General features: G+C 56.2%; 1 protein-coding gene across 17 annotated transcripts in view; it reads right to left on the reverse strand.

Moving 5' to 3' along the window:
• The window catches only part of NCOR2 (nuclear receptor corepressor 2), a 234,201-nt gene that overhangs the window by 109,444 nt on the left and 110,896 nt on the right, over positions 1–13,861 (reverse strand). For all 17 annotated transcript variants that reach the window (XM_080560150.1, XM_080560143.1, XM_080560142.1 and 14 more), the window contains 2 exons: positions 13,677–13,856; positions 7,403–7,516 (listed from right to left, as the gene is read on the reverse strand). In XM_080560150.1, the coding sequence (XP_080416276.1) occupies positions 7,403–7,516; positions 13,677–13,856 (294 nt within the window). The remainder of the gene's footprint in view (positions 1–7,402; positions 7,517–13,676; positions 13,857–13,861) is intronic.

The following is a 13,861-nucleotide window of genomic DNA, read 5'->3' on the forward strand; positions in this document are numbered from 1 at the left end:
AATGTCAACCAGTGTCACCGCAAGTCCCACGGACAAAAAAAGGGGGACCCACAGGTGTGGCAAGGAGCAGCACCTGCCCTCAAAACCTCCCTCCCCAGCTCCTCCTGCGGGCAGGGATGGGCAGGCGGCGCTCTCACCCTGCGGGGACTGGGCTCACGCCTGGAAATAACGGGATCTTCACCCACAACAAAAACCGCCCTGCATACTACAAAAACCTCTGCTCTCCCCTAAAAAGCATTTGGCTTCAAAGCAAACTCCAGCCCCTTTTTTTTTTGATGGAACTGAAACGAGGGGTGGGAGGGGGAAGGGGGCGGGAGGGCAGCTTCCCGGCCACGTGAGCTCCGGCGGGGACGACGAGCTGACCCCACGAGGCAGCGCCGCACCCGAAGCCGAGCGGCTGGGCTTTCACGTGGGCTCCCTCTCAAAGCGAAGTTTAAAAAGGGAAGATAAGGAAACACGGGGTTATTTTGAGAAAGCGGATCTGAAATTAGGAGGCGGCATTTTCTTGGAATCGCTCCAGCATCATTCCAAGCCGCTCCGCGCTGCTGCCGCTGAACTGTGCTCCCGGGGTTATTTATAGCAGCCCGTAGGCAGCAGGCTGTTGGCCGTGCTGGGGAACGCGAGCATTTCCATTTGGGACCTGTCCCGTCCCGCACGGAGATAAGCAAACCTTAAAGAGGCAGCAGTGCGGAGGGGCTGGGCAAAAGGAAAATTTGTGCTCTGCCCTGCTGGGACCAGACCGTCACCTTGCAGCGCTGGTTTCACGCGGAAACACCTTCATTCCTAGGACCAAGGGCACCCATCTTTCCCCCTGCAGTCCCGGCCCCCTTCCTCCCAGAGGAAAACCACCCCAGAGCTCGCTGCCCTGCCGGAGGCAGGGGGGGAGCCTGCAGGACTCCCCCCTTGCACCCCTCCTGCCGCAGCAGCGGTGGCAGACCCACCGCCGGGGACTCCCCGCCGCGACGCACGTAAGGGAGGTGACAAATGACTCATCAGAAAGAGCAAGAAACCCGAGGAAAGGCGGCTGTGTGCTCACACCCGTCCCCGCGCATCCTGTGCGCAGCATGACAGGCCGGTGGCTCTCCTGTCCCCCCCCCCGCGGCTGGGCACTGCCAGCCGGTTTCTGCGCTCGGCGCTCTCCTGCTCTGCCCACAGCGAGGGCAAATCCTGCTCCGGGGCTGGGCTGAGTTCCCACGTGCTCACACACAAACACGGCACCACGCTCCGTCATCCGGAGGGCGATGGCATGCAAAGACGGAAAGCGGCACGCTGACGTGGTGGGCGCAGCCTGGCAAAAGTGCACAGAGGGCTTCTGGAAATCAGGCTCGGCGCTGGGGCTGCCATGGGAAAAGCTTGGTGACCCCATCCGAGGGGCAGGCACCGTGCTACAGGGTTTATGCTCCTCTCTCCTGACATATTTGAGTTCTTTGCGCTTCTTGTCTTTAAATCCAGGACCTGAAGATGCACGACACACGGTACCTGGGCTGGACTGGTCTCAGACAAAGCCTACAGCGCAGTGCACCACCACGACCTTCGGATCTGAAGCAGATTATTAGAAATAGACACCAGAACAATTAAAAAAAAAAAGGCTACTTTCTTTAAAATCCGAAGAAAAGTGAAATGATTCTGAATCACTCCAGGCTAAGCCTTTGAGTGTTATTTTTTTGGAAATCTTGCTGTTATGCAGCGGTGTTAATAGCTCCTGACCTCTGACCTTTCCGATTTTCCCCTGGATTAACGTGCACCGCTGAGCCGAGGTGAGGCAAGCCCAGAGTGAAAGTCATCACGAACAAAAGCAAAACGAATGAGGCCCTTCCAGCAGCCGAACACAAAATGCCCCCATCCTGGCTGCCACATCAACCAGAACTTGGAAAAAAAAACACAAAAAACCCTGCAGATTTAATGTTCAGATGGCGTTTCACTGATAAGGTTTTATTTACTGCACCAGCTCCATGCTGACGACGCGGGCCTGATTCTTCCCTTTCTAATGTAAATCAGGAGTTCATAGAAAATCAGTTACACAGACATAAAATCACCATGGGATCTGAGTCACGCTCTGTGCCTTTGAGTAGTTAAAGGCTAGATTATACTTTGCAATGCTAAAAGTGTTCATTTATTTATTCTCGTATTTATGGATGGGGCATTAATGCTTCATGAACGCACGGATGAGGGTGAGCGGGTAGCCAGGAATACGCTCGGCGCAGACACAACAGCAGCAGGGGGTGGAAAAAGTTCAAAACAACCCTTTGAATTCCAATTTTACAGCATAATGCTGAATTTATAGATAGATAGCTGTGCCCTTTTGAAGGAACAAGCACTGAGACAGAAAACGAATTAAAATTTAATCTTATTGATTTCCACCAACTCAATCCCCAGGGCGAGACAGACGGTGCTGCCTGCTTCCCCTGCCTGCGCTGCATCAAACTGGGTTTTTCGGAGAGCTGACAGCAGAGCGGGGAAGGGCTCGAGCGGCCGGGAGCCGCCGGCACCCGCAGCACGCGGGGGTCTCACCGCAGCCCTCGTCACGCTGCTGCGGGTCGCAGCGCTCGGTGTCCCCGCTCTGGCACCGCGGCGGCGCGGAGGGCCAAGTCACGCTGCGTCCCGATGCGACCTCGCCGATCGAAAAGGGAGCTCGGTGGTTTAGAGGAAAGCTGGCGTGCACTTGTTTGCAGGGATGGAGGCTGCCTTTTCTCTGGCAGCCTGCGAGCAGAAGCCTGCCTGGCCTCGATGCACAGGGCTTTGCCCACCAGCGCTGCCCCACGCACGGTCTGCAGGAACCCGCGGTGGCACAGCCACACCGCCACAAGGGTGGGAGAGAGGGTGTGAGCACATCTGCGTGCACGTGTGCACGGCAGCTGATGGGGAATCTGGGTATCAAGGGGACTCTAAGGACTTTTAACCCAAAGCCCTGCACCAGAGGGCTGCCGGCTGCTCTGCAGAGCCTCCTCCAGGCAATGCTGGTGCAGGAGAGCTCGGCGAGCCTGAGACAGGCTCAGGGAGCAATTCAGAGCCACAATGCCCTCCCTGCACGCCTAACAAGGGGCCTGCACGCTGCAGCTCAGAGCACAAAAACGTCTTCAAGGCCAGGTACGTCACATCAATTTCAGGGGAAGATGGATGCAAGGAATCCCACGAACAACCCAGCAGAATAAAACCACGGCTAAAAATACAGACAGAGGATCTGTCCTGGTTATGGGGGTTTGACATAAAAGGAAGATAAATTCTCTCGATATAATAACGCATCTCAGAGGTGCAAATTAAAGCCCACGAACAGTCTATGCCACAGCTACTGTCACAGAGGTGTCAGACCCAGCAGGAATCAGCTTCTCTCCCACAGGGATGACACTGAAGGTCGCTCGCATGGTTTAATTTAGGAGATCCGTACTGTCTGCACTGCAGTCAACCTCTAGCAGCAGATGCCCATCATGATCTGGTTTCTCCAGGTAGCTCAGCACCACCCTGCTGATGTCCAGCTCCAGGAGTGACAGAGGGCTGGAAATCGCACCCCACCACTCAACCACACGCCCTGCAACCAATGCCACCCAGCCAAGGCGGTCCTGAGCTCCCCTCCGCTCACAAATAGGCTCCCTCTATCACTTACTAAACCCTCTCAGCCATTCCAGCACTTATCGCTGTTTTCAAACATTTTTCTGTCTCTTCAAGGGCTAAAAACCACTTTTGAAAATAGGGCTCAGATGCTTTTGAAAATGCTACCCCGTTGTTTCTTCTTGTTCTTGTCCACGCAAAATAACAAAAATATTAAATTGCATTCTCATACATCCTTTTAGGTATGTTTAGACAATATACACTCACCGTTGAAATTCTGGCTTTGGGACATGTATGTGTGCATTACACTGCATTGCACTGCGGACATTTCCCAAGAGGTATTTTTTCAGGTGCAGTTTCTCAGCTCATCTTGAAGACAAGATAGAGTGGCTCTGGTCGGTATATACTGTCCAGGGCAGGAGGCACCTAGACATCAGAGACCATGAACGAGACTACCAGCTGCCTCTCTGTAAGAGCTGAGACCCTGAAAACCTCCCCAAACGCAGCCACGGCCTCACTATGCAGCATTTCACTGTGCTCAATAAGAGCTTTTCTCTCTCCTTCCCTCCCAGAATCTGTACAGCCAACTTTTTTTCTGGAAATCAATTACTTGTCCAGCAGAGTGTAGCGAGAGGGGATTACAGGTCAAGTTCTCCACAATTACGCTCTCCAGTACTGAGGAACTTTTCAAATCGCACGTGTTAAGTAGGTCGCAAGAGGGAAAAGCGGCATGATGGGCGTTTAGCAGCGCAGCACCTGCATTTTGAGAAAAACAGATACACGCTAGCGCCAACCTGCATCTCAACCCCTCGGCCGTACCCAGCACGGCGGTGAGAAAAACATATAGGCTTCCTTGACGAACCATTGGCTAAAATTAGAAACCGTTCACCCCTGAAAAGCCACAGCTATCGCCAAAAGCAAAGTAGGTCAGAGAACGGCTGGCTAACTTGATTTTCCGGCGTTTCTAGCTGCTCTGTCCTCACATAACCTCCTCTCTCCCATGCACCGCTTTCGCTCCCTCCTTTGTTTGCGCTGTGACTGCACGCAGTGTGCAGCTCCGGCACCGGGCTGGCAGCGGCGGTGGGAATGGGCACGGCAGCACCCGCGTGCCGGGGCGGCACGGAGCCGCGGTTCATGGGGAATTAATTAAAGCAGAGCCAGACGAGCGGCCCCGCGCGAACCGCGCCGCCTCCCACCTGCTCTGCTACGCGCACAAGCGCGGGCTTTCTCCCCCTGCCACGATACGGCCCGTTAAAAACCCACCGGGGCATTGCCAGCCCCTCTGGGGTGCTTTGCTCCCTCGCCTCTTCCCCAGGCCTCTGAATCCTCCTGCTGGTTGTGCTTCTCCCAGGGCGGCCTCCCTCACATCAGGCTGTCCTCCCTGTGCATGCAGGCAGCAGGCAGCCATTACAGCAGGCTTTCCTCCTGCGAGCAGGCCTCAAGGCATTCAGCAGGCCTTCACTGCTTCTCCGCCACACGCGAGAGGCGGAAAGGCTTAAAATTTGGCCCCCTGACCTTCCCCACCCTCGACCGTTACGTCTCTGTTCAGCTCAGAGCCCGTTACTCCTACAGCTTACCTCTCCAGCCCACGGGAGCCGCAGTAAGGCCGCAGGGCAGCACGGCAGGGCCCACCCCATGCCCCAGAGGGCTGGGTTCACCCCGCTTGTGGTGATGCCGCCATCAAACCCACCAAAGGAACCCGATGTGTGACCACCAGCGGCTACCTTCCGTGTGAGGGCCTAACTGTGGGTGCTCCATGTCCAAACATGGGGAAAATCCAGGCCCCTCTGCTGCTTTGAACGTGTCCAAAAACTGCCATCGCTCGGCCTCAGCTGTTACACTTGGCCTGCTGACCGAACAGATCACGTCTTCCTCAAAGGAGGAACTCCAGCCTGTATGGTTTCTATCAAGCAAAAGGGAAGGATTGTTTGGCCTGAGCCTCCTACCCACAGACAGGCTTGCTCACACGCTATTCTCAGCGGGACTCCGCAACACGGAGGAAGAACCTTCATTTATCCATCACAGAGATCGCACGGATACGAACACAGAGCCAAACTCGAAATTATGCAGACATTTGGTGTCAGACGTGACCTTCCCTCGCTGAGCACCCACCTGGAAGGTGTGCACCCTGTTGTGAAGGTTAATAACAAAAATGCTCCTGCTTGCAGCCCAGCCTTGCGGATCAGCGTAGCTTAGAACCACGTCAGGAGCATCACAAGCAGATGCCACCAGCCTTGGGCACTGTGTGCGACACCTTCCCAGGCATCACAGCCGTTCACTTTCAAAATGTAAAACCCCACACTTGTTCCCCGCACTTTGACACTACCCATGGGGCCAGCAGCAGCCCTGAGGGACTGGCAGGGGCTTTGGGAGCAGATCCCAGCTGCCACAAGGGAGGTGATGGGGTTCAGAGGGACAGGAGGGAACGTGTGGCCATACTGCTGGGGCAGGAGCGGGTGGAAACAAGGGATGAAATAGCAGGACAAGGGCCCAGCAGGACACTCAGCCCTGCACCACGTCCTGCTAACAGGGACCACTCCAACAGAAGCCTTTGGAAATACAACATCTGAAGATCACTTTTCCTTCCCTGCCTCACTGTTATCACCCATTTCTTCCCCTCTTAACATGGTCCAGGTGCATGACAGTGTCCAGGGAGGATGCAATCAACAGAATAGGGATAAAAGCGTTCGAGATCTCCTTCTGCGAACCCAGTCCTTGCACAGGATGCATCAGCCACCCAGCCCAAGCCTCCTGCGAAGGACACTTGGTGGTGCCACTGGGCAGAAGTGCTTTAGAAGCGCTCGGCACCTGCCCGCAGAGCCCCGCGTTGCAAAGCCACCACCAGCTGGCGTGTGCTCACACTTCAAACGCGCCGACCTCAGCCCTCGCCCACTTGCACAACAGGCTGTGCCAATGCCGGGCTTCCGATTGCTAAGGGAGAAAAGCAGATGGAAAAAGTACAACCGGGAAAATTGCACTGCCTGCGAGCACAGGGTACGTGGGGTTTTTGTTGTTGTTTTGTGGTGGTGGTGGCGGTTTTTTTGGAGTCAGGCACCTGGATTTCTGCAGCTCCCAGTGAAATCGCAGGCCTCGCAATTCAAAATAATTAGCGACTGGTAGTTTTCCTTTTATGCAAAATCATCCTTTTTATCCAACACCTAAATGAAAATGAATGTGCTTGATTATCTACCAAAGGGCCCAATTTTCTAGCATCACTCCAACGCGCAGCAAAATTCACGTCTCCTAAGGCTGCTATTACAGGCGATGGCTGAGCGCAACAAATGAGCGGTCAAGGCAGAGATCCAGAGGCAGCGATGCCAGCGTGACCTTTGCTAATGCCATTTACAGCATCAAATATCCACAAATCCAGCCAGGGCTGCATCCATGTCCTTTCTGCTCCAGCCCCGTGGCTCAGGGGCAGCCAGGAGGGCTCAGATCTGGCTGCCAGCACCTGAGCATCGCAGACGTCCCTCTCCTCTGTGCAGCCCGCTCCACCAAGCCAAAGCCCAGCGTTCAAGGCAGTTTTCAACTAGGTTCGCTCCAGGGGAGAGGATGAAGTGAGCTATTTAACAGACAGGGCTCTGAAGCACCTCCTGAACGCTTCAAATCTAACACTTATCACAGGAAACCCCGACAAGCAGGTTCTCGCAGGGCTCAGAAGACATTTGCACTTAATCCACACAGCAGAGAGAGCACCTCAGGGCTCAGCCCTCTGTCATCACCATTCCCGACGGGGCTCCATCCATCAAAACGTCCCTCCCAGGGCTATCCCCCCGCCCACCCCTCACCCAGCCCCACCATCCCTGGCAGGGATGACACAGCACAACCGCACAATCTCCGTCGTTTCCAGACTCACCCTGTTCTCGTCGTAGATGATCTGCACCAAGCTGCGATGTTTGGACTCGATTGGAGGGGGGGAGATGGGTTTCTCAGGCTCTGGCGGTTTGGCTGCTTCTTCCTCCAACTGTTGCTGTGGAAGGAGAAGGGGGGAGGAGGAGAGTGAGTCACAGCGAGAAAGGCAGCCGTCCCCGTCCACACGAGACTCTCTGCGGTGCTGCGACCGACGCAGAAACCGCCATCGCAGTTCCTGTGAGCCGTCACGGGCAGCTTCAGGCCGCAGCGACGGGGAGAGGGAGGAGGGCTGCGGGCAGATGCGCAGCGCTGGCCTGCCCCGTCCCCGTGCTGGTGGGCTGGTGCTCTTTGGGCACAGACCAGAGGAGGACTACCACCCATCAGCAGGCCTCCTGGAGCGCCTTAAGGCTAGAAATAATGGTTTTATTAGAAATCGTAGAGGGGAACCGCAGCTCTTGCTTGCCTCCGGAGCTGCCATCTGCAAGGGAAGCTGTGGAAGCGCGAGGGTGAGTAACGAGGCCGCTCTCTGCCGTCAGTTTTCTCTTTTGGTGCTGCGGTCGGAGGAGACACCCCGGGATGACTGGTCTTGGTGAAATGACTCGTGCGCCTCTGCTCTGCTCCGAGCAGGAGGCAGCTGCCCCTGCGTGGCTGGATGAGCCCGAGCATGGCAGAGAAGGCCAAGTGGGAGATGCAAAGTGCTCCCAAGGGAAAGCAACAGCTACAGGACTCCCTGCGGAGGACAGCACGGGGCTCAGACACAGGCCACCGAGACAGCCTCTGCTTTTGGTGACCTTTCACAAAGAGCCCAAGTCTTACAAGGCGAATGCCTGCAAACACTTCTCACAGCCCTGGTCGTCTCAGCAGGCCCTGGAGACCCGCTGAGGGCACCGTCACACAGCACTACCTGCCCTCCAGCCATAAGCCATCACGCCGTCCTGGGAAGGCAGCTCTGAGAGCCGCTCCTCGCCTCCTTTCAGAGGGAACAAATGGTGCTGAGCACAAACCACCAAGTCAGTCCAAACTCCAACTAGAGAAAGCCCACTAGGGGTGGACGGCCATCACCAGGGTCTCCTGCCCTCAGAGCCAACAGTGCCAAAGGGGGTGGTCTGTTGGCTCCTCTGCTTTCTTACTGTCTTTACTGCATTGCCACAGCTCCGTGTTTCCCGGTATCCAGGCTTCGAGGTGCAGCAGCCGTGGACAAAACCACACTGCGCTGCTCCCTCCAGCACCACGGAGGCTGCCACGTCCCCGTGTTCAGAGCTCACCAGTCTCCTGATGTGCTCCTACCCACCCGCGAGCTGCTCAGGTCATGGCAAACGTGCATTATAAACCATCGGATTTAAAGGAGCGCTTTCGAACATCGCCGCCATCGGAGGGCATGTGTCCTGTACAACCTGCGCCTCTGGTTCTCCTGAGTGCTGTGAGGCAGGAGGAGACGTCTGAGCCCTCTCACTGCGTTTGAGGAACCGCTCGGATGGAAGAGGAAATAACAGATTCCTCCAAGCTCCTCCTGTGGCAGCGGCTCCCTGCGAGGACGAGGAGCTCACGGCAGCTGCGGGGCAGGGCAGACACAGAGAGGGAACGTTTGTCAGAAGCCCCATATGATTGTTTTTTCTCCGTTCAGCTCCAAACCTCCAAATCTTTCTATTTCCCCCTGCAGCTAGAGCTTTCCCTGTTGAAGCAAAGGAAAAATTGACCGCATCCCTTACCATGAAAAAAAATGCACCTGGGACTGAGCAACCTGCCTTCGTGGGAGGAGAGGAAACCACCATCCTCCAGAGCCGGCGGTCTCTCCTGGTCTGAGAAGGAGGTGGGCACGTATTAGTTCCTCACATCACCTCCGCTCCCGCTGAGGATGAGCTTTAGCACTGCTTGGGCTGCAGGATGCAGTCCAAGGAAACACTTAAGCACGCAGCTAGGTCTAGTGGCTTGTCGGAGACAACTCACAGCCTTTAAATGAAACATGGGGTTCAGCGGGCGAAGCGACCCCGTGCTGTGGGCTCCGCTCCTGCTCTGCCTTCCCACAGGTGGCCACCTCTCCCGCGGGGAAGATCAGCAGCACAGTGAACACCCCGATACAACCCAAAAGCCGTTATCGGCTGCCGGACCACGGTCCCCGTGAAACCCAGCCAGGATCCGTCCGCTCATGCCCACAACCAAGGCACACCAAAGGCTCCGACCGCACGACAGGACGGCCCAGCGGCTCCTCTGGCTTTTCAGCCGCGGCTGTTCCTCAGGTGGCCCAAATCACCACGCACCAGGGGGACGCCAGCTCTTCAGGAAGCTGCGGCTCGAAGCTCAGGCTGCCAAGGAGCTGTCAGCACGCAGCGGTGCTCCCAGGTGCCTCCCCGCTCCCGCGCTGCTCCCCCGGAGCCGCGGTGTTCGCGGATTAGCGAAGGCACCCCAGCGCACGCCACCGCCCCCGAGCCCCAGCTCCAAACACGCAGGAGAGAGAGCCGCAAAGGCATCAGTCAATCTTGTCCTCCTCTCGGGGAAAATATTTGGGTAAAAAAAAAAAAAAATGTCAGAAACTTGGCTGCATTGTTCTGGAAACCCACAAAAATTCTGCGAAGTGGTCGGCTCTGCTGTAATTGATTTCAGACAAGAGGATTTGATGGCATATCAGGAAATGAAAGTTTGCCAGTAAGTGGAGGCTCATTAAAAGCAGCTCGTTAAAAGAAAAAAAAAAATACAAATCTAATTATAGCTGAAATACAGTGGAGAATTAGACTCCGCTCTCCATGGCGTAACACGGCACAGTTATTAAAGGGCCAGATGCTGGAGGCTACGGATGCGGGCAGAGTCTGCGGGCGCCGCAGCCCGCTGGAACGGCAAACCTGACCTCAGCAGGTTCAGCCCGCGACAGCTACCCCTGGGAGCTGTGGGAAATGGCAAAGCGAAATAGGTCAAGGTTCTCAGACACGAACAAAATGGATTTCTTAAAGGTCTGCCACAAAAGCTAGGCTGGGACTGTGACCTTTACAGGGAGAGGAGCGGGCTGAGAGATGAGACCTGACGGCTCCACACTCTCTCCCTCCCCACTCCCGGCAGCGACTGCCTGAAAGTCCTCCCCTCTCCCCCAAAGCCAGAGCAGCGATGTCAAAGGGATGCAAAATGTCATCATTAGCCACAGCACTGGCTCCCCCAGGACCTGCAGGCCAGCCTGGCTGGAAGTGAGGGAGATGTCCTGTCCCATCCCTGGGCAGGAGTCCCTTCGGCTGCACCGCGCACCGCAGAGGGGCCACCAGAGCCAGGTGGGCGCTGCGCCGCACCCGGCATCGGTGGGCTGGCAGGAAGGTGGGTGACACTGCAGGAAGGTGGGTGACACTGCAGGAAGGACCCATCCTGCACAAACCTGCCCACGCGTCGCCTGACGAAGGCAAGGTGGCTACGTGCATGTCCTACGCACCCAGCACGGCGTGCCGGGCTGGGTACTGGGTGCCCAGCAGAGAGGAGAGGGCTCGTGGCCACCACGCGTTTCTGAGCGCTTCCTTCAAAGAGCCTGGGGGAGAGGAGGGGAAACCCAGCCAGGAGATGGAAGGGGAAGGCCCCGAGCTCCCAGCCCCGCTGGACGCCACGCAGGGCTCCGTGCAGCCGCCGGCTCCACCTCCATCACCAGGTGGGAGTGTTGTACTCCCGGAGAGCCCTGCGCGGAGCTCGGCATCCAGGGAGGCTCAGGCACAACTGCGAAGAAAAGCCCAGCAGTTTATTTCTTGTTAAGATTCCCAGTGCCGCTGCCAGGAATAAATGCATAAAGATTATCCTGCGCTGTCAGGAAGAGGGGGAGAAAGAACTCAATGGGAGATGGAAGCACATATGGCGCATGAATGAGCGGGGGATGGCTGATCAAAGCGGCCTTCTGCCAGGGGTGCGCAGGATTTGGGGAAGGTTTCTCAGCTTGCTCGAGTCTTTTGCTTCTTGAAACCCCTCCTGCCAGCAAAGCCCGGCAGAGCCTTCGTTGCCATTTTTGGAACAACCGAAGACAGAGGAATAGTGGGTTGTTGTATTTCATTTTTTAGGTTTTTTTTTTTTTTTTTGAGCAGCCTTTCCTTACAAACGTGTTTAATTACCCCGAGAAGGCCTCCCAGAGACAGAGGGGAAAAGCATTAGGAAATTACGGCCGTGCACAATTCCTCCCCTGCTCCACCCCCTGCTCCAGGAGGAGCGGGATCTGTTTCAGGCTGATTGCTTTTCCCTCTCCCGTGCTTCTCCTGCGCTGACAGCTCAGAGGCGCAGATGGACAAAGCGTTCCCGCAGACCTCCGGCAGGAGCCCGCAGCAGCCCCCGTGTGCCGGCCGTCCTGCAGGAGGGGACGGGAGGCCGGGACGTGCGGGGATTTGCCACAGGTATACCCGACGACTTTCCCACCACGTGCCTAAATAAATAAATAAAAGAGCAGAGGGGATGACTCTGCTGCCAACAACCACTTTCGCCTTCTTCCCCACTCATCAGAGCATTTTTGTGGGGAGGAAGACTCGTAAAATTTGTTCCGAGGGAAGAAATAAACCAACCAAGCAGCCAACAATAAAAAAAAAAAATCCATTTCCTTATGGAAGGACAGCTTGATTTTAACGGCAAGGAGCATACGCTGCTCCCGTCAACTTCGGCAGCAGCTCCTTGGCCTCTGAAACAAGCCACGAGCGGATCTGCAGCGATCAGACCTCTCGGCTGCCGCCGCAGCAGGCGCGTGCCCCTCTCTGCAAGCCCCTCACCTTGCGGCAATGGGAAATGAGCATGTTTTGCACCTCCCTTCTCAAACACCAGTTAAACACGTGGACCGCTGTCCCCTCTGTGTAAGCTGCCAGGTGCCTGAGGACAGCAGCGTTTTGTCTGCGCCTCCCAGGGAGGGCGAGGGGCAGGGCTGCACCCCGCAGCTCCCACGGGACCGAAGGCGGGCAGCCTGTGGTGTGTGTGTGCCCCAGATGCTCCAGCTGCCCCCTGCACCGGGCTGCTTCCTCTCACCCCCATCACAGCAGCTCCTGCAAGATCTCGGCTCCCTTTCCCTAAGCGCCCTGATACCTCTGTAGATAAAACGCAACACAAAAACCGTCCCTCGCGTTAATTAAACCACGTTGTTTGAAAACAAAACTTCCTGCTTTGGCTTGCAGGAAAGAAAGGGAGAGTATCTGGTACGTGAAAATACAGCTCCAGCAAAGAAAGAAGACCTGGGGTGTTCCTGCATTAGAAATATTTAAAAAAGAGCCAGGCACAGGACAGGAGCTGGGCTATAGGTAGGGGGTTTGGGAGTCTGGGAAGCACATGAAGCCTCTCGGGCCGGCTCTCTGCACTCGTTTTGCCTCTTCCTGCTCCACTCGTGCAGATGGGGAGGAAGGTCAACAGCACACTTGTCCTCGAGGAGCACTGGCCTCGTCCCCATCTCACACACAGTGACAGACCAAGCACGCGTTTCGCTCCATTCACAAATTCTTGACAAACCTCAGGAGGGGCAGTTTGGGATTACCGGCCTCAGGGCTCTTAGAAACTTGCCACGAGCAAAGGAAAAAACAATTAGAAAGAGAGCTACAGAAGTGATTTGGTTTAGGAAGCGAAAGCCTTTAAGTCCCTGGGTTTTTCAGACATCCCCCAAGGTTTTGTCATATTAATCTCTTAATGGGTTTATGGTAATTGTATACATGGCTACAGTAAGGCGGGTGATCCTTCTGCTGGGGAGTGCTCAGGTGCAGGAAAGGCACTGCCCGAGATCAGGTTCAGGGCCCTGGCTCAGGCACAGCTCCGACCGCAGCCGGACCGGGCGCTGCCCACAGCTGCAGAGCCCCGGAGGAGCAGGCTGGACGTACAGGAAGGCTCGAGCACGCAGGGCCGTTAGGGTGCAGCAGCAATGTTTTAAATAGCCCAGTACTACAATAGTGGCAGCAACGGTGCTGGGCAAAGACAATTGCTGGAAAGGGAAAAGAAAAGGTCTTGTGCTGGCGCTGGGCTGCGCAGAGGACTCGGGCAACCCAGACTGCACTTCCAGCTCTGCCACTGACTGCTTGCATGACCGTGGGCAAGTCACTAAATACAGATTTTTCTCCCTTTATCATATTCTGACGTGCAAGAGAGCCCAAGGCATAGTTTTCAAAGCTCCCTCATCTCGCAGCTACCAGCCCCTGACTGTCGGCGCAGCAGCCACGTCCCCACGTCACGAGGAGCAGGGACACAGACCAGCCTGGTGGCACTGCCACTTCTCCTCTGCGGACGTGCACGGGAAGGGACAGGGTGCAAGTCAGCGGGCAGAAGCAAGAACACGTGCTCCCCTCCAGGCCCCAGCCTCTTACCTGCTTCTTCTTCAGCTTGGAGATCTGCTGCTCCACCATGGTGATCTCGCGGTCCACGCGGTCCATGTTCTGAATGAGCTCCTCCTTGGACAGCCGGGCCGGCAGCAGGTCCAGCTCGGCATCGGGGTGCGTAGGGCTCACAGGAGACACGGGCTCCAGTTTGCCAGGCAGGCCGCGATCCTGAG

This window comes from Anser brachyrhynchus (assembly GCF_964034855.1).
Source record: "Anser brachyrhynchus genome assembly, chromosome: 17".
Taxonomy (NCBI): domain Eukaryota; kingdom Metazoa; phylum Chordata; class Aves; order Anseriformes; family Anatidae; genus Anser; species Anser brachyrhynchus.